Genomic DNA, 21,472 nt, shown 5'->3' with positions numbered 1-21,472 from the left:
AGCCCTTAACCAAATAGACACATGGAATAATCCTTCAGATGAAAATACTGCCAGTGCAATATAATGGCCTGGAGGAGGGACAGTTGTTCTGTTGGTAAGGAGGGCTAGCAGTTCCCAAGGGAAAAGAATGCAGCTTTTGCCATCACCTTGCTCCTCCCCTTCGGGAGCTATCTCCCCATTCTTCTGATCCCATCTTCACAAGGGTGGCACTACTCCTTCCTAGATCTTTCCTTCGGGTGTAACTTTCTATTCTGTCCCTCTGGAGGCCTTGTTTTCCTCAAACCATGTTCTTGAAGACAGTGGAGAAGAAAAATGGCCAACCTGTCATATCTCATACCAGATCCATTTCCAAAACAGCTGGCTCACTCCTGCCTATAATCATAGCTCTCCCACAAAGAAAGAGGAAGAGAGAAAGAAGTGAGGATTCACCAGCCTTGGGTCTTTCCCTCCAAGTGAGTGCAGGAAATAGAATCCTTCCACACACTCCTAGAGGTGCCAGAGTCTGTACTGGTGATCTCATCTCTTCTACTCCACTCCTGCTTAGATGGTGGCTTTTCTGTCCTGTCTTCTACTTGCCACAACTGCTTCCTTGGGCACTGTCCACTCCAGCCATTTCTCCTGCTCTTCATGTATATCTAGCCCCTGCCTTCCACTTTGCTGCCTCCACCCCCACACCTTACCAAGTTTGCTTGGGATGCTGTTGTCGTGCTAAGTCCCAATTAGAATAAAAATAAGGAAATCACCTTAAAGCCAGACTTCTGGAACAACCTTTTGTTATATCTCCCCCCACGAGTCTCTCTTCAATCCAGGCCATCCCCTACTCAGCTGTCAAACTGATCTTCCGAAAGCACAGGTTTGACAATGTCTCCTGCCCACCCTCCACTCCCAATTCAATAAACTTAAGCAGCTATCCATCACTTCCAGGATCAAATATAAAATTCTCTGGCATTCAGAGCCTTTTGAAACCTAGTCCCCTCCTGCCTTTTCCAGCCTCCTTGCTATTCCTTATGCAAGACTCTCATCCCTTAAACTGTAAAATGGAGACAGCAGTAGCCCTTACCTCAGGATCAAATGAAATAATATTTGTAAAAAAGAGTGCCTGGCACATAGTAGGTTCTATCCCCTCTAATTCTGGGCATTTTCATTAGCTATACTCAAGCCTGGAATTCTCTCCTCTGCATCTCTGTCTCCTGCCTTCCCTGGCTTCCTTCAAGTCCCAGCTAAAACACCACCTTCTATAAGGATTATTTCCTGATTCCCCCTAGAGAAAATCTCTTCTCTCTAAGATTTCCTCCAATTTATCCTGTACATAGCTTGTTTGTATGTAGTTGTTCGCATGCTGTCTCCCTATTAGACTGTGAGCTTCTTGAGAGCAGAGTCTGGATTTTTTTTTTTTACCTTATGTTCTATACCTAGTGGTTAGTACAGTGCTTGGTACACAGCAAGTGTTCAATAAATGATCGCTGCATGCCTGCCTGAAATCCCCTTAGCAGCACCCTTGAAATACAACTACATGCAAGTAGGAAGACAAGGTTATAAATGTAATGAGAAAGCCAAGGCTGGACAGATGAAATCCTTACCATAGTATAAAGTGTTTATCAGTGGCTTCGACGCACAAATGGATAAGTCTAGCTTATGGGGGCTCTTCAGGATGCTGATGACTTATGTAGTGTTGGTGAACACCCAAAACAGAGTGATACTGCTGATTCAGCTCTAAGGCCTGCTCCAATGTGGAGAAGGCCAATGTTCCAGGGCTGCCTCATGTCACTTCTTAGACAGCAACACAATGACACTAAAGAAGGATTCTGCCTACCCTGGTACTCATGCTTAAGGTGAAGAAGCTATTTGTCAGAGGTTTAAAAGGAAATGTAGTTGACAATGACCTGGAATCCAGAAAAAGTTTTTAAAAAACCTCTTTAAAGTTTAAGAAGGGGGATTCCATCACAGACAGGACATACTGTTGAGTTTCACCCCATCCAGAGGCACTGTGCAGAGGTGAAAAAGACTACGTGTCTAATGAAAATATCCACCCTGCTGGTGAGACTAGCAATGCTTTGGCAGCAACTATAGGGAAAAGATGCAGAGGCTTCGACAGCTACAGTCAGCTCTAATCTTTCACAGAGCCATGAGAAGCAGGGGCTACAACAACGGAGCAGGGCTGCAGCAGCAAAGGTCAGAATCATAGTCAAGTGATGACTATGGTGGTGGGGGCATAGAAAAAAAAAGTTCGCAGAAGAGGGATGCTATGGGTTCAGATCCTTTTTAAAAGCCACACCCAAGGTTTAGCTCCTCCAAGCCGCCCCTCCTCTCATTCTCCCTTTTGTCTTAGGGTAGACGGCCCCTTCTCCAGGCTCCCTTTAGAAAGAAGCCTGTCTTTTCTCTGTTTCCCTTCTTACAAAAATAGAGTTGGCCCTACATACACATTTTTGTATTATGATCATTGCTGGACTCCATTTTAAAAAATTATTACTTGAACCTTGGTTGCTTTTATATTAACAGAACGTTTTGTTTTCATTTGTATTTTTTTTTGGAGGTGGAGGTGGATCTTGCTGATTCTCTAGCAAAATCTGGGAAGGCTGGAGGTGGCTAGCTTGCTATAATTACTTGATACTAGACAATCACATTTTCTAGGAAATTTACTTGAATCCCATGACTGAAATTTGGAAGCATTATGTTTTTTAAAATTTTTTTTTTACATTTTATTTTTCAGAAGTCCCTGTTTGACCATAAAAGGGAACGGAATTAAGCTATTTAATTTACTGTCTAGATTGACCATGGCTCTGTCATTCAGTTTGTACACCAGAAAGTCACATAGCACATCCCATAAACAAGTGGGAAACAAGGGGGAGTCCATTGTTGCAGAGGAGTGAACCATGTTGCACTCTTTAGTTTACTTTAAGCATGTTGTGACTCATTACAACTTTCTTGTACCTGGTTAAGTGCATTTATGGATTATAGAAATTATTTACAAAATAGATGACTGGCTTTAAAAGATTTTGCAAAGCAACCACAGATTGAGGACAGTACTAAAAATGTTCTGTTAAACTGATCCTTCTAATACGAGCTCCTCTTCTATCACATAGCCAAAGAAAAGTAATAATAGAACCAGATCCAACAAGAAGTCCGTCAAAAAATTCAAAATTATCCGGATTATTGGAAACACAGATTTATTGTGCATTGAGATATTAGTTAATGATAGTAGGAAGCTTTGAGCAACACATTTTATAAAACTAAGCTTTTTTTTTTTTTGCCCAAAATGCTGCCTACTGCTTTTAAGACTCTTATCTGCACACGTGGAAAATGGAAACAGAAACAAAGTGTTCCAGTGGGTTTGAAACCATTTGCTAAAAATGTGACACCTTCTGATTCCTTTGCAAGAACAACCGATTGACCTCAAGAAAGAGGATTGCTGACTAGCTGAATTTTAACCGCATAATTGAGGGATAATGAGCATGATGACTTAGCAAATACAACACTTCTTCCGTTTGGAGTTATACATCTTTGAGAGGTACCTTTTCTTTTTTTTTTTTAACTATGAGAGCCACTAAAATCAAGTATTAAAATAAGCTGAACTTCAACCCAGCCTTTTTTTTTTTCCTTCAAGTGAGACAATTTCCACTTGGAAAGTGCTGATCTGGAACAAGCTAGATCTCCTGTTAGTCGCAGATGTTTCCTACTTGACCTCAAAGATAAGGAAGTCTTACACGCAGACACATACCTTTCTGTAGATTGCAAATATAGTTCCTATAGATGCCAAGCAGTCAATGTTGGAGGAGCCGTCTAGTGGATCGAAGCAGACCACGTATTTACCCTGAATGAGTAGAGATAATAACATGCAATTAAACGTCTGCTTGTACACACAAAACAATCACAAACACCGCATGACTGATGTCTGTAGTGACATCGGAAAGGATCCCGGAGGTCACTGAGTTTACCCAACCCACACAAAAATCTCCTCTTCAACATCTCCCGTCACTCAGGTTCTGTTTGAACACCTATGGGGAGATTTTAGAGGGGAGTCCCGTGTGGGTGGTAAGTTTCCGCTGAACGGAAATCTGCCTGCTGAACTTGCACCTGTTTTTAATTCCACCGGCCAATCTTCCTTCCAAAAAATGACTTAAATGAAAAGAATTTCATTATCAAAGAGGTCCCATTACATAAGGAGGGTGTGGGGCCAGTGTATTTGAATCTTGGTACCCAGGGCCAGCCCTATCTATAAGCAGTGTAGGTGGCTGCCTACAAAGGGGCAAGGCCCTTCCTGCATCAAAATATCTACCCCCACCAGTCCACTGTTGCACCACCCTTCCTCCTCCTACCTTTAAAGTCACTCCTTTGGGTCAGACAAAAAGAGGTGGGAGTGTTGTGCCCAAAAGGCCACGATTACTGTATATATGTGTAATCACCTCAGGTTCTACAGTTCTTTCTCATTAGCATGCTATCATAGATTAAAGTGTTGGGTTTTTTGTTGTTGTTTTTTTTTTTTTTTCAGATTACTTACCTGGGAAGGCATAAGAGACTTGGACTTAAGGATGAGTTACTGGACAGGTGGTTTTCAATAGAAGAACAGAGCATGGCAGCAACTGAACTGGTTGCTAGGGGAGAGTGGGACCCTTTGATTGAGGTAGATGAACTAGAGTAGAATTCCCTAGAGGAGAGCTCTGATTAACTGGGAGCCTGAAAGGTGGGAGGGCAGCACTGGGTCAAGAGTAAATGAATAGTCCCTACACAGGATAACTGAAATGTGTCTAGGGAAGTGTATGTGAAGGGGTAGGGGAAGAACGTAGGAAGAGTTTGCCAAAGAAAAGCTTTATCTACTTTACAACTCTACTTAGAGACCATCCTTCTAATATGGATATGAGTCAGGATATTAGATCCAGAAGGAACATGAGAGATCATTAATTCAAAATCCCTTATTTTGCAGAAGAGAAAATTGAGGCCCAAAGAAATTAAGTGACTTGCCCAAGGTCACACATCAAGTAAGTGGCAAAGGAAGAACAAGAACCTAGGTCTCTTGGTTCTTTGTTCAGTGATCTTCCCCATATGCAACAGAATATCATGGCGTGGCGTGTCAAAACTGGAAGCCCACTCAAAGATCAGAGATTTCTGTCTCTCGGAATCATACAATGACATAATTAGGCAGAACCTTAAAGGCCATTCTAATCCAACCTCCTCATTTTACAGATGTGGAAATAGAGGCCCCCCCAAGGGAAAGTGACTTATGTGGGGTCATGGAGCTAGTTAGCAGAAAGGCAGAGCTAAAATCTAGGTCTCTCCAATCTCAGATTCAGTGCTTCTTCTACTACACCATGCTGCCTTCAATCTGCTAGTATCTTGCAGAATCTCAGAGTTGGAGGGTACCCTAGAGGCTGCCTAGTCTAACTAATGCTGACTTAAGAATCCTTCGACAAGTCTGCCCAGTCTTTTTTGGTCTCCATACTCCCCAGCTTTCAGAAAACCTTCACCTACCCCCGTTCAACATGAAAGCAAATGAATTCTAGAGTTCACCAAGCATGTACAAGAAATAAATAGAGTCATCAATTGTTCATAAAGAAAACTATTGAATGCATAACAAGATTTTTAATAAACCAAAGTTGTTCAACGTCTATCAGAACAGTTAAATAAACTAGTGAGACACGTAATTCTTTTTCCTTTCAACAGATTTATTCACAGTCCTCCTAAATCCTAGTGCCTTCCATCTGGGATTGCTCCCCAATTTATTCTGTCTATATCTTGTTTGTACATAGCTCCCCTAAAAGACTATGAGTTCCTTGAGAGCAGTAGTTGTCCTTTGCCTTTCTTTGTATCCCCAGTAATTATCATGGTACCTGTCATAGCAGGTTTTTAATAAATTCCTGTTAACTTGACACAATTTTTTCTTGGTGTATTTTTTGCACAGAAATACACATATATCATATTCAGCCTCCAGTTTGTTTCTTGCTTCGGTTTGATTGATAGCAGGACTGAGAATCATGATTCATGGACATAAGTTGGTAATATAAATAGAATTAATGTCCTGTGAGAACATTTAGCAAGAATGAAATGTGCTTCTCCAAGGTTGTGGCAAGATAAAGTATCCAAAGCAGAACAGTACAGAGGGCATGGGCCAGGGCAGAGAACAGTAGAACAATCATCTCCCATTTTCAGGACCATATGGCCCAAGGTTGAATTAGGTTTTTTATGTATTATGTCACTCTTGTGTCATGTCACACTAGCACCTGCCTCAGAGGGTTGTTGTTGTTGTGAAGGTCCAATAAGATAATATTTTTAAATCACTTAGCATAGTATCTGACACATAGTTGATAATAAATATCATTCCTCCCTTTCCTGCCTTACTAGTGACTCATGTGGAAGCTGCAGTCTGCTAACCCCAGCCCAATTTTTTTTCATGTAAGCAGTTATTTTGCTATTCTGTCCTATTTTGTGCATTCAAAGTTTATTTTTTAAAATCCAAGTATAGGGATTGACAGTTGTCTCTATTAAATTTCATCTGCTAAGATTTCGTCCATTGATCTAACATTTAGAGATCCTCTTTTTAGCTTGACACTGTCATCCATCCTGTTGACCACCTCCTTCCTTTATCCTAGCCCAATATCTTAGCTGGGGCACAAGGAGAAGAAGTGAATGCTTGACTCGCAGTAAAAGGGCCAAAAGCCAGAGGAAGAAAGAGGAAAGAAAAGAATATAAAATGAACCTATAACGGGGGGAAGTCTGCCTCTGATCACTTTTTGTTAAGGAAAACTTTCGGGCTTACAAAAACAAGCAATTTACTTTGGACTCCATAAGCTTCAGGGTGTTCATGAACTTAGAGGGTGAAAATTAAAAAAAAAAATGCATCTCTGTTTTCACTGGCCTCTAACTGTAATTTAGCATTTCCTCCAGTTATGAATCTAGACAACAAATCATTATTCTGAGAAGGGGACCGTTCTATTCACCAGACTGCCAGAGGAGTTTATGACACAAAAAAGGATAAGAACCCCCACCCCCTCCCACCTGCCCACTACAAAGAAATCTCAGGCCTCCAGAAACACCTCACTGCAGCGTGCTTTGTTTGTATGTTTTGAGGGGAAGGGGGAGAAGGTAACTAAACTTTCCCATATGATCCCGTATTCCACCCCTCCCCCATGTTCCTTAACTCAGACTGATCATCTGCCCTAAGATCCCTACATGCCTGTCCATGACAGGGTAACAAAGGCATACATATAGTCCTGCTTTACTGGTTCTCTTGTCGCTTAGTGAGTAATAAGAGTTTCAGTAAATCACCCCCGTCTAAATTCCTGGATGAGTTGTTTTCCAGCTATGGTTTATCTAATTACCCAACCCCATAAACTTTAAAAGCAGAAAACAACAAACCCAAAGACCAGTGCGATACCACCATCTGCTGATCAACTGGAGAACACCATCCCAAGCCCAGACAAGGAAAGAGTTAGGGGCATTTGAATATACAAACCCTCTTCTCTTTATCTGTAATAATAGCTTCTTTATTCTCTTCTGAGACTAGGACACAGGTACTGTAGGAGGACTGGAGCATGTTAATAACCAGGGAATTGGATAATACATCTAACTTCTTGACTTCATCGCCAGTCACATTGAGAGTTCCTGCAATTCCATACCTAAGAAGATTGAAAACACAGATGTAATATAAGGATTCAATACATTGTATCATGAAAAAGCATTGGCTTTGAAACCAAAGGACTAGACTTAGGTTCGAATCCTGCCCCCTGATACTCCTTACTTTTGTGGCTTTTAATCTTTCTGGGCTCTATTGAAATTTTTTTAAAAAAGTTTGAACCCTCTTCAAGGACAGAAAACTAGCGAGAGGAGAAAAGGGAAGAGGTGAGAAAGAAGAAGAGATAAAAATCTTTACACAGTATTTCTACTGATATGGAAAAACAAAAATAAATATGCCATATATGCATATAGAAAATGAGAAAATAAAAAGTTATTTTTAAAGAACATATTAAAGTATAAATTTAAGGAACACAAAAAATTTAAATCAAAATCACATATATCATATTATTAAAAATCTACATGGCAGTAAATACTTGTCAATTGCAACTTTTCTCTAATTTAAACACTCTTATAATGCACCATATTTAGAATTAACTACTCATGAAATATTTTTTGCTTTTTATTTTTCATTAGAATGTCAAATTTAAAATTTTTGGAATTTTGACACAGTCTTATTTATCTGATAATTAAGAGAAAAAACAAATATTTTAAAAGAAAAACTATCTTTTTATAAAACATGCATATGTAGGCCCTTTAACTTCTTGTAATTACAGAATAATTAAAAAATTTTGCCCAGGTTGAAACTTTATTCATAAAAAGTTACATTTAAAAAACAATTGATTTAGTAAAGTTATGACTGCACAGGAGACTATATTGACATACTGCAAAAGTAAATGCTCATAGAGTCAAAAGTACTCAGAAATGTTCAGGTGGGAAATTATATATATATATACATGTGCGTACATATTCATACATGTGAATAATATACAAACATATATAGATACATAGGTATTTGTGTATAATGGGAAATTAACCAATGGGAACCCAGTTCTGAAAGTACGTATAATAGTTTCTACCTGTGGCCAACCTACATGATGGTTTTGATGAGTGTAATATCAATTAAGTTGGGACTTTTTTACTGTTTTAGAATGATAAATTAATTAAGTCTCTTTGATTGAGTCTTACTAAGTACAAAGCACCAGGCCCAAACCCCCAATTACTAGGTGCTGAACCTATGTGGCCGTGAAGCCTAAGGGGAGTTGCGGAGACCAGAGCCAATAGTAAGAGCCTAAGTTCTGGTCGCTCAGATGACATTTGATGACGGCTAAAGAGTGCATAAAAAGAGAACAGAGCTATTTGCTTGGTGTTCTGAGCCATAGGAGGAGTGACGCATGACTCTGGGCCAGCTGTCGTTATGAGCTCCCCAGCTCCTGAACTCAGATGTTGGTTTCTTGGTAACTATGAATTGTATTTGGTCTGTTTATAATGTATCTTTGTAATTTGTTTGTATTTGCTCTGAAGTTCAGGGTGCTGAACTAAGTGAATGATATTTGTATGTTGGATTGAAATAAGATTGTTAACCCCTTAATGCTACTTTCCTTGGTAAAACAGATCAAAAGAACCTATGCTGGCAGCATCCTTGTTGGGCTTGTGTTGGTCTTTCACCCCCACAGCAGCTGCTAGCTGAATTGTTGCCACAATGAGCCTTCTTCTATGAGTGTATCATCATGTATAGTGAAGGTCTGAATACCTGAGATTGTTGAGCTTTCTCCTGGCAACCTTAATTTCCCCTTTTGCATGATATACTCTGCATATAAGTTAAATAAATAAGGTGACAATATACAATCTTGTCGTACTCCTTTTCCAATCTTAAACCAATATGTTGGTTGTTCCATGTTCAATTTTGACTGTTGCCTCTTGGCCTGTTTACAGATTACTCAAGAGATAAGTAGGATGATCTGGTACTTCTATCTCTTTGAGGACTTGCCACGTTTTGTTGTGATCTACACAGTGTAGTTAGTGAAGCTGAAGTGGATATTTCTCCGGAACTCCCTTGCTTTTTCCATGATTCAGCAAATATTGGCAATTTTATCTCTGGTTCCTCTACCTCTTCAAAAACCAGCCTTCTCTTCTGGTAATTCTCAGTTCACACATTACTGAAAACTAGCTTGCAGAATCTTAAACATAACCTTGCTGGCATGTGAAATGAGGGCAATTATTTGGTCATTTGAACATTCCTTGGCATTGCCCTTTTTTTAGAATTGGGACATAAACTGATCTTTTCCAATCCAGTGGAATTAAGGTTGCCAGGAAAAATATGAATGATCTCAGACATGTAGACAATACCACTCTGATGGCAGAAAGCGAGAAGGAATTAAGAAGCCTCTTGATGAGGGTGAAAGAGGAGATTATAAAAGCTGGCTCGAATCGTATTATTAAAAAAAACAAAAAACTAAGATGTTGCAACTGGTTGCATCACTTTCTAGTAAACAGAGGGAGAAGAAATGGAAGCATTGTCAGGTTTTATATTCTTAGGCTCAAAGATCATTGCAGATGGCAACTGCCCCATGAAATGAATACATTTGCTCCTTAGAAGGAATGCTATGGTAAATCTGGACAGCATTCTAAAAAGCAGGGACATCATCTTCCTGACAAAGGTCTGTACAGTAAAAGCAATGGTTTTTCCAGTAGTGATGCATGGCTATGAACCTTGGATTATAAGGAAAACTGAACACTGTAGAACTAACACTTTTGAACCGTGGTGCTAGAGAGGACTTTTGGGAGTCCCTTGGACAACAGGGAGGTCACATAAGTTAATACCCAAAGAAATTGATTCAGGCTAATTCACTGGAAGGTCAAACACTGGAGTTGAAGCTTAAATACTTTGGCTTGAAAGGACTCATCGGAAAAGACCTTGATGTTGGGAAAGATTGAAGGAAAAAGGATGGCAGAGGATGCAATGGATAAATGTGATAATGGAAACGATGAATATGAACTTGGAGGAACTTTGAGAGATAGAGAAGAATAGAAGGGCCTGGAGTGCTGTGGTCCATGGGGTCACAAAGAGTTGAACATTGAACAACAACATAATGGAGATCTCTGCTTTTGGTTCAGAGCCTGCACAAGGATTCTGTGACTGTTTCATACCTGCTTACTAAGTGGCAAAGAAAAACCTTTTGACTGGCTACTGAACCAGAACTGAGTGTGAATACAGAAAACACAAAACTAGCCAGATCAGGGTCCATTTTCATGGTGGTAATTATGGGAGGGGGGCAGGAATGTGTAAGCCTTCTGATGGGGAGAAAGAAGGCTCCATCCCTTATCTCCCAACTCAGGCTTCTAGGTAGCCTTGAACACATAGCGTTGGGTTTCTGGCTCTGTTATGTTTCATTTTTTTCCTCCTCTTAGGTAAACGAATGTAGGAAATAGACAGGACCAAGCTATGACTGAGTTTTAAAAGTTTAGAAGAACCACCAGAGTTGCAGGAGCTCAAGTCCATAATAGGGTTTGTGCAGTAGAGCCCAGTGAGGAACACCTGTGGGATCTGTTCCAGAAGCGGATTGACCTGACAGTCGAGACATTGGGTCCTTTGCCGTTCGGAGTGACTCATCCGTATCTACACCGGCCAGTGGACTGGGTGGTGGAAATGCTTATAACAAATGTTTTAAGTTCAAGCCAGCTGTCCCTAGAGACCAAGATGGCAATGTGCCCTGGCTCAGGGGAATGGTTTCATACTTTGGTTCTTGCTATCTCTTTTCAGTAAGTCTTTCGGTAAAAGTTAATTCGTTTTAATAGGCATCGGTTATATTAAGGAGATATTGTCACTGGGCAATGGATTTTGGAAAGAATACCCTGGAATGGGAGAAGTTGATAGCGTTGAAAGACCCCTACTGCCCCTTAGGGATAGCACTAGAACCTGGAGAGGGTGACCATTTACATTCCAGGGATTAGATGTATGAGTGCATGTGTGGGTTAGAAGAGTAAGTCCAATATACATATATATATACATATATATATATATATATTTATATATATATATGTATGTATATATATATACATATATATACACATACACATACATACAGATACACTCATATATACATATTGATATAATACACTCATATATACATGTATGTAACAGAACAGACACATATGTGTGTGTGTGTGTGTGTGTGTGTGTGTGTGTATCTCATGGGGCAGCTAGATGGCGTGGTGGATATGATGATGAGCCTGGGGTCAGGAAGACTCATCTTTTTGAGTTCAAATTTGACCTCAGACACTTACTAGCTGAGTGACCCTGGGCAAGTCACTTCACCCTGTGGGCCTCAGTTTCCTCATCTGTCAAATGAGCTGGACAAGTAAATGGAAAATTACTCCAGTATCTTTGCCAAGAAAACCCCAAATGGGGTCAAGAAAGTCAGACATGATTGAAAAGGGACTGAACAATAACAACATTATTAAGGTTTACATTAAATGTAACTATATTCTGTTCTTGATGTGTCATTCGCATTTCTTTGGTAGATGAAAAAATATTGGCTGATAGTTGATATAACTTTACATATCATTATTATTTTCTTTGAAATTCACTGATTTTACAATGGATGTCAAAAACAATAGACAAGTAATGACATTACTGCAAAAGGTAAAAACATACGTGACACAGCTGGGTCCTAGGCTCCTTTCTGGACTGCACCGGGCCACAGCAATTTGTACAGGTTTACCTGCCCCAGATCTGGGCCTCAGTTTTTTCATCTGTAGGAAGATGGGGTTGGACCAGATGACCTCCGAGGTCCCTTCTACCTCTAGTCTTAAGATTCCATGATGTACGAAATTCATTTTAAATAATAATAAACCCATTACATGTGAAAAATACCACATTTTATAAAAATAAATACATTTTCTAAAACAAAAATATTTAGTGAGAAGTAATATTGTCTTACATAATTTTTACAAATCTCTTTAATGTCTGGTATAATAGAAATAATATAATTAGAATAGGATAATATAGATTTAGAACAGAAGCAGGACAACAGAATAGAATAGCCAAATTTATCTGCTTCTATGTTAAATCTGTTGCCAACTGTTGTTTTGGTTGAAGTATATGAAGAAAATTTGACCTCACCCAGATATGCAGTTGGAAAAGGGAGGGAGTATTTTAATAGACAAATAATGTCTTAGTGTGATTATGAAAATAGTTTTGACCTTATAGTCTTCCTGAAAGGATCTGGGGAACACGTAGGAGGTCCTCAGAGCACACATTGAGAGCTGCTGTTGTAGAAGGTCCACTCAATACACTAAGAACCTTCCTCTAAACCTAGTTGTCTTTCCATTGGGCAAATCTTAATGGGGTATGTGAGCTGTCTGTATTTTTTATGAAACATTTTAAATACCTCAATTTTTCAAGGATCTGTAATTTCTTCCATGTAGGGAGTACCCATACTAATTCAGTTTGAAGCCCCCACTGTGACATGGTAGATAGTCTTCATGAATTTTTATAGTGGAAATATCTCTTCTTTTGCTATCTACTTGATGATAAGCCTTTCTAAATATAGCTAGACTGGTCTGCAGAGCACCATCACTGCACACTTCCTTGAAATCTTTTCAGTGATCAGAGTTTGCAATTTGATAAAAGATTTTGAAAACCCAGGTGACCTCCTCACTGTGGCAAGGCACTAGAACAGGATACATTTGTGTGTGTGTGTGTGTGTGTGTGTACACACATATATGTACACGTGTGTGTATATATATATACACATACACAAACATATTTACATATATTATTTTATTGCTGTCTTTTGATAACTGTATTTCAGTACAACTGGTTTCCTTCTTAATCTTCTGTATTTTACTTTATGCATTTAAAAACATTATCCTGAGAAGCATAGGCTTCGCTAGACCACCAAAGCGGCCTACAATACAAAAACGGTTAAGACTTCCTACTTTAAGAGAACATTAAATTTCACTTGACAATAACAAAACTATCTTGCTTACTTGTGTCTCCTGAATTTCTCTCTTCTTTGTATTTTTAATATTTCATTGACATGTTTCTTCTTTTCTTAAAATCATCGTCACTACCCACTTACCCAATACACCCTCCAAACTGAAGCCCTCCATTATCACAATGAGTATTGTCAAGCAAATGAAATTCACATATTGGCTATGTCTGAAAATGTATGTCTCATTATGTGCCTGCAGTCCATCATCTTTCTGCCAAGAAATCGGGAGCATGGTTAGCTATCAGTCTTCTAAATCTAGAGCAGTGATTGGTCAATTGCATTGACCAGTGATCTTAAGTCTTGCAAAAATGTTTTCCTGCGCAAAATTGCAGCACTCATTATCCCTCCCCCACTCCCATCCAACCCCTCCTCTTTTCCTAATTTTCCATCCCCTTAGTCACCCAGGCTTACAACCTAAATGTCGCCCTCAACTCTTCACTCTCACTCACCCCACATATAAAATCTCTTGCCAATTCCAATTGTTTCTACCTTTCCCAAATCGCACATATACATCTTCTTATCTCTGACACAGTTGCATCTCCAGCATAGGCCCTCATCACCTAACATTTGGACTTTTATAATAGATTTCTGATTGGTTTTTCCACCTCAGGTCTCTCCCCACCCCAGTCCATCCTCCACTCAGCTGCCAAAGCAATCTTGCTAAAGTTCAGATCTGACTATGTCACTGTCCCACTTGATATATGCCAGTGGCTACCTCTTATCCTGGGCAGCTAGGTGGCTCAGTGGATAGAGTGCAGGGCTTGGAGTCAGGAAGACTTGAGTTCAAATCTGACCTCAGATGCCTATTGGCTATGTGACCCTGGGCAAGCCATTTAACCCTGCTTGCCTCAGTTTCCTCATCTGTAAAATGAACTGGAAAAGGAAAAGGCAAACCATTTCAGTATCTTTGTCAAGAAAACACCAAATGGAGTCTTGAAGAGTCGGACACAACTGAACAGCAGTAACAACATCTATGACTCTAGGATCAATTATAAAATCCAAAAAACAACAGCAGATAAGTGCCGCCCAACTTGCCTCGTCCCCTTGGTTGCCACCCTGGTCTATTAATCGAAGGTTGACCTGAAGTTACAGGTATTTATTTTAAACCAGAATATACTGATTTGCTATAGGCAGGTAATATAGACATGAAAAGCAAAGGCTATCCTCTCTGAGTGGCAAAGAAACAAAACTCTCAAGAAAGCCCATGGCTAGTTTCCGTGGGTTATGCCTGCCACCTGCTGGTTAGATAGCATCATAGATTAACTGACCGTAAGCAGATTTCCTTAATTCCAGATGAGATCAATGCTTATACTTTAATACTCTTAATCACAAACTCCAAGCCAAGTCCTTCAAAGCAAATAAGAGAAAGCTCTTTGTTGGGACCCAAAGGACAGTGCCTAATGTGGTACCTTATACTTACTGAATGACAATGAAATTAAGAGAAGTAATCAGCAAGGCAAAAATTGAAAAATGTGGGAAACCACTCATGTAAGGTTTATGAAGGGTTTTTCCCTCATTAAAACTCTATGACTTGGCATTTCAAAGTGTCACCATCCCCATTATGCAAGTATGTGAAATTGAGCTCCTTCCACAATGGAAGGCGATCTTTCAGCAGTAGGGTCCTTTGTATAGAGTGGCACGTTTGTATTAATAAACAGAGAATTAAAATAGAAAGCATAAGACTGTCATTTCTTTTAACCAAACAACTGAACTGAAGTCATCTCATAGTTTTATAACTTGTGACAACCTGCATGTGACATTAAAGTAGAAGGGATGGAAAGAAGGAAGATCCATTGATGACTCTCTGAATTCCATCCCATCCCACTCACACCGTTCAACACATACCCTACACTTTCTGATATGGCAGTAGAAAATAAAAAGACAAGAAAAGGCTGGAGATTGGAGAAGGAAATGAGACAAATAACAAATCTGCTTGAGCATGAGTCAAGGGAAATTAAAAAGAATGACAGAAGAAGGAAATCTTGAAAAATTAATTTGTGAATCACTTCATAAACTCCTTTTTGCATTAGCCTTTGAGGGTAGTGACAGGGCACCATATTTTTGGAGGATCACATGTAGTCACATCTACCACATAGCCTGTTTTATTCGATCTGAAAATCCACTTGTGCAAATGCACTTAAAAAAAAAAATTCCAGCCCACTACATTTACATTAGAAACAAAATAACAGGGGCAGCTAGGTGGTGCAGTGAGTAGAACACTAGCCCTGGAGTTAGGAGGACCTGAGTTCAAATCCGGCCTCAGACACTTGACACACTTACTAGCTGTGTGACCTTGGGCAAGTCATTTAACCCCAAGTGCCCTGCCAAAAAAAAATAAAAAAGAAACAAAATAACAGTCAGTGGTTATTGACATGTACTTTTCTTTCCTATTACTTTATTAGAAGATAAGTTCTCATACAGTATATGGAAAAGTCTATTTGCATATATGTTTGGGTTGAGAGGGGATTCATTTGTGGAAGGCAATGAATGGTTCTTAAATTTTTTGGTCTCAGGATTCCTTTACATTCTCACAAGAGCTTTTGTTTCTGTAGGTTACATTTATTGATATTTATTGTTTTAGAAAGTAAAAGGACATTGTATTATTATAAAAATAGTTTTGACCTCACAGATCCCTTGAAAAGGACTCAGGACCACTCTACCAGAGGTACTGGACCACATTTTGAGAACTACTAGTTTAAGGAATTCCCAGTGGGAAAAAGTCACATGACCAACATAGAGTGACAACTCTTCTGCAAGGTAGTCTCAGAGAGTTGCCAGCCTGGGACATGGAAAGGTTAATGTACTTGACCAGGATCACACAGCCAATGTGTGTAAGGGGTGACTTAGACTCAGGTCTTCCTTACTTTGAGGCCACTACTATACCCTGCTATCAAAAATAGAATGTCCCAAAAGTCTTAGAGCAGTTTTAAGCTTTAATGTATGTTAATATTTTAAAAGACTTCTGTATTTGCTAACAACTAATTTTAAGTATTTATATTTTGTGCCTAAAGAAGCATTCTCTTTTTAAAAAAATCTCCCCGCGAGACCCTTTATTTTATAGTCTTGTCTTGTCAGAGTCTAACCCTACCCCAGGCTTCTTTTTCTCATTAGTACTCACAGATGGGCGAGGCCTGCCTTCCTCACAGCTGAAGAGATGGCCTTGATGGCTGTCAGCATAGAGTTCAGCAGCTGGGTTAGCTCTCCTGTCCCTTTAGCTTGTCGACCCTTCTCCATAACAAATCTGGTGAGGGTGATCATATCTGTTTCGAAGGGGCTTCTGTCTGCCATTTTGACCAAGAGATCTCAAATGATTCTTGTCTGAGGGCAAGAAATCTTTCTACTCTTTCAAGCGCTGAAGCTCCCGGTTGACTCTATTAATGCTAAGCAGAAACATGTACTGGCCATGCCAGCACTTTCAAGAAAAGCCATGTGATGTAAACGCCTTGGAATAGCCCTCAGGGAAATGCCTTTTGGAATCTCTAAGCCTGGATGTCTTCCAAGCCACATGAGCAAGTTTAGGATGTGAACCACTATCTAGTCTCTATCTCTGTTCCTCTCTTTCCTCCTCACCTCCCACCCACCCCCATCAAGAAGGGGGAGAGTTTCTCTCTTTGGGCTCTGCTTCAACTGCTACAGTCAATGGATAATATGGTTATTGAGTATGGGACAGTCTTTATTCCTCTCCATAGAGAATGTATAACATTCAAAGGAGCCCATGAACAAATACAAAAACATGAAGCCTGCAAATAACCTATCAACTCCCTCCATAAGGGAACTGAACCTGGCATTTCTGTTGGAACAACTCTCTGTCATTACTAGTACCACACAGGCAGCTAAGGAGTATAGTTGGATAGAATGTTGGACTTGGAGTCAGGACAGACCTGAGTTTGAATCCTGTCTCAGATACTTATTATCTGTGTGAGCCTGTGTAAGTCACTTAAGCCTCTCCTAGCCTCAGTTTAATGAGGATAACGTTAGCACCTGCCTTGAAGTGTTGTTCTTAGAATCAACTGACATAAAGTGCTTTACAAACCTTAGAGTGCTATAGAATTGCTAACTGTTTTTATTATTAATTATTATTATTGTTACACAGTCTCCCCAAGAATTTTAATACCATCCTGTGGTCTAGATCAGGACTTCTTAATTTTTCCCACTCGTAACCCCTTTTTGCATTTAGGCAGCATTTTGGCATTGCATGGCCTGAGAGCATGCACAGTGCAAAGTGCGCATGCTGTGTGTGCAGAACCCAGTCTGCAGATGCAACATGGGCAAGTGCTGCCAGAAACATTCATTACAAGTTTGATTTTTAGTTAATTTTTGGTTGTTGCGCATGCAGAAATTTTTTACTGTTGCCAAATTTTTCACAACCCCATGACCTACAGCTTAAGAAGCACTAGCTAGATTTACCCAGGAAGCTTGATAAACAAATAGACCCTATCCCATCAGACTGGCACCTCGATGTCCAAGTAGCTCACTGGCTTTGCTTCCCAAGGAGGACACTGCCCTAGAACCATGTGGATTGTTCATTTCTTTCTTCAATGAGCATTTGGTATTAGGAAATCTCTCTCTCTGAAGTACAGTGTTTAAATTCTCAAACTCAAACTTAAATTCTCAAACTTGGAGTTACTCATGAAGCAAATACCAAAACTGATACTGCCCAGGAGAACTCTATTCTGGGGCTAGACCAGAGGTGGAGAACCTGCAGCCTTCAGCCCACATGCAACCTTCTAGGTTCTTAAATACAGCCTTTTGACTGAATCCAATTTGTTCTGTAAAATTTGGATTCCGTCAGCTGCACTTAAGGACCTAGAAGGTTGCATGTGGGCTGAAGGCTGCGGGTTTCCCACCCCTGGGCTAAACAGTCAATTCCAAGATGACATTGCCTAGGGAATTGAAAATTCCTCCTTCTTGTTACATAGGATATCACGGTTCAGGCACCTGTGTCTTAGAACTCCTCTCACAGACTATGTGTAAGGACATTGCCACGCTCCTCTGCTTTATGTCATCACTGTTGATCCTGTGGAGAACAGAGCAAGAGGGAGACATTCCTCCACCATCACCCCCATCCTCCCTCCCCTTCACTACATAAGGAAGAAAGTACAAGGGGAAAGATAAAGAGGGAGTTCTGGAACATGAAAAACTTGACTACCTTACTTTCATAAGGCCACAGGGAGGGGTAATCCTGACAGACAATAATCAGGAGTTGCCTGTGTGCCATCACTTGACTTCAAACAAAATTCTACTTTCTGTAATAAGGTTGATTCACCTCCTAGATTTTGCTCAAGGACTCCTCAATCCCTCCCCTTTACACTAAAAATTCATTTTTATTGATGTCTTTTGTTTTGACATCACTGTCATTCCCTTCCCCCTACTCGATGAATCTTTGCCTCTAACAAAACAAAATCAGTTGATATGGTAACTACAGCTGTCAGCATATACAACATTCCATAGCTCCTATGCACCCCTCCCCCAGTCCATCTCTTAACCAAAAGAGCCCAGTCTCTTTTGATGTAGCTACTCTTCTTAAGCCAATCCACTTTATGTCCCTAAACAGTGAACATCCAGGAAAACTGAAATTAGGGTGAGAGATGACTAGGGCTTTACCCTAAGATGAGAAGTTTAGAGGTCATCTGGTACCTGAGAAAAGGAGGGGCGTTTCAGTTAGGGCAAGTCAGAGGAGGGCTATGGCCCTTCAGTCCCCAGGGATTGCCTGGCCCTCTGGGGATGCCTCTGCCTCCCATGTCACAAAGCTTTGCCCACCTCCCCGGGCATCTCAAATTTTCCTGCCTACTGTAGCCCAGTATGGGGTGGGGAGAGGAGGAGAAGATGAAACCATAGAGGGAGGAATGAGTCATGGACAACAAGGGTGTCCTTTGAGGACTGCCTTGCAGGATGTTCTCTCTAGGGACAAGAGCATTGTGGAGACCAGTGGGGTCTGGGAAACAATGATCCTGCCCTTAGCCCTTCAGGAAGCGAATGAAGTCTCTATTTCAATAATTAAGCTTTATTTTCTGTGGGGTGTGTGTGTGTGTGTGTGTGTGTGTGTGTGTGTGTGTGTGTGTGTGTGAAATTATGGGTTCCTCTGTTTCCCTGCCAGGCTCCCTCTAGGCTGCCCTATTTTGGAAGGACTCTTCTTCAGGAGGATGCATCCTCCCTTTCAGCAGATCTGGAACCCTTGTGAGGTCTTAGGGTGTGCTTCCTCCTCCCACAGTGCACTCCAGGTGAGCCTCATCTCACCTGGCCCCTCTACCACCACTTGCCATAGAGGCTAAAATGTATCATCATGGGCTGGGGGCTGGGCAATGAGGAATGAGGGAAGGAGAAAAAAATAAGCATTCCTAAGGATTTCTTTGTATTTCTACCTTAAAATTTCAAATGTGTGAATACTAATAGCAGCCGACATTTATAAAGCGCTTTAAGGTTTACAAAGAGCTTTACATACATCATCTCATTTGATCCTCAAAATAACCTTGTGATGCAGAGGCTATTCTCATACTCATTTTATGGAAGGGGAAACTAAGATGATAAGACAAGTGACTTGCCCAGGGTCATACAGTAAGAGGTCTGGTTCTCTGGGAATGAAGAACAAACAACAGCATCTAAGTGTCTGAGGCAGGATTCAAACTGAGATGTTCCTGACTCCAAGTCTAGAACTCGAGACTTCCCAACAGGCGCTATGTAAATATTATTATTGTTATGTGTATGCCTCTTCAAGATTATCTAGTCAAACACCTTATTTTACAAATGACACAACTGAATCCCAAAGCAGTATCTTATTCCCAACAGCCTATAAATGTGTTTTCAGATATACTTAATACTGAAAATAATTATCCCCATTTTAAAATGGAAAGGTTGACAAGTAAGAGCGTCTGGATGCGTTGGTTGGTGGTTGTCATCTTTTGTTCTCCAAGAGGACCAAAATGACATCACCGTGCTAGAGTCAAGTTTCAGTGTGTCCAACTGTGGCTGATCAGACCAGCATGAGCTCAGAATGTTCTACCACAGGTCAGGCACAAATAGTCCATGGGAACATGTAGGATGGATTCTCTAAATTCACGTATCTTGCATTTCTTTTGAGCTATTTCAATTCTGCTTTGCTGATAGAGCACAGTGCCTTCTGTGATGTGGGAATGCCATGCTGAGTGGTCCTGTGCCAGTGTCTCCCATGTCACAAATCAATTCCAAAGTTCTTAAGAGGGACCTTGAGAGTGTCCTTGTATCACTTTTTCTGATCACCATGTGAATACTTGCCCCGCGTTAGTTTTCCATAAAATAGTCTTTTTGGCAAGCATATGGTTTGCATTCAGATAACGTGGCCAGCCTATCAGAGTTGCACTCAAGCACAGTTTGAATGCTTGGCAGTTTAGTTTGAGTAAGGACCTCAGTGCTTGGTACCTTATCCTGCCAGGTGATCTTCGGAATCTTCCTAAGACAATTCAAATGGAATTGATTCAGTTTCCTGGAATGGCTCTGGTAGACTGTCCAGGTTTCACAGGCACACAACAATGAGGCCAGCACCACAGCTCTGTAGACCTTCAGTTTAGTAGTCCTAATACCTCTTCTCTCCCGTACTTTCCTTCAGAGCCTCCCAAACACTGAGCTAGCTCTGGCAATGTGTGTGTCAACCTCATTATCAATGTGTAAATCCCTGGAAAGTACGCCACCAAGGTAAGCGAACTTATCCACAGCATTCAAAACTTGCTGTAACCAATGCTTCCACATATGGATGGTGTGGTGGTGGCTGATGAAGCCCCTGTGTTTTTTTGCTGTCTGGAGCAGTAGCAGCAGTGGTAGTAGCAATGATGGAATTAAACACAAGAAGTCACTGGGTAACTTTGTTTTCACTAACAATTTTCTGTATTTATGTGTAAACATTTAAAAAATTTACTATAAGTTATCCTATCCCAAGTACATATTTGCAATTGATTGAAAATATTGTATGAAAATACTTTTCGTATTTTTCCTCC

General features: G+C 40.4%; 1 protein-coding gene across 1 annotated transcript in view; it reads right to left on the bottom strand.

The window, feature by feature from the left end:
- Positions 1-16,913, bottom strand: part of FBP2 (fructose-bisphosphatase 2) — a 43,976-nt gene extending 27,063 nt beyond the window's left edge. Inside the window, exons 1-3 of the mRNA XM_036766663.1 lie at positions 16,624-16,913; positions 7,448-7,610; positions 3,719-3,811 (exon numbers count right to left, since the gene is read on the bottom strand). Coding sequence (XP_036622558.1) covers positions 3,719-3,811; positions 7,448-7,610; positions 16,624-16,793 — 426 coding nt within the window. The 5' untranslated portion in view covers positions 16,794-16,913. The remainder of the gene's footprint in view (positions 1-3,718; positions 3,812-7,447; positions 7,611-16,623) is intronic.
- Between the last annotated feature and the right edge of the window lie 4,559 nt (positions 16,914-21,472).

Source organism: Trichosurus vulpecula, chromosome 1 (genome assembly GCF_011100635.1).
Source record: "Trichosurus vulpecula isolate mTriVul1 chromosome 1, mTriVul1.pri, whole genome shotgun sequence".
Classification (NCBI taxonomy): Eukaryota; Metazoa; Chordata; class Mammalia; order Diprotodontia; family Phalangeridae; genus Trichosurus; species Trichosurus vulpecula.
This window is presented reverse-complemented; position numbering and strand designations above follow the sequence as displayed.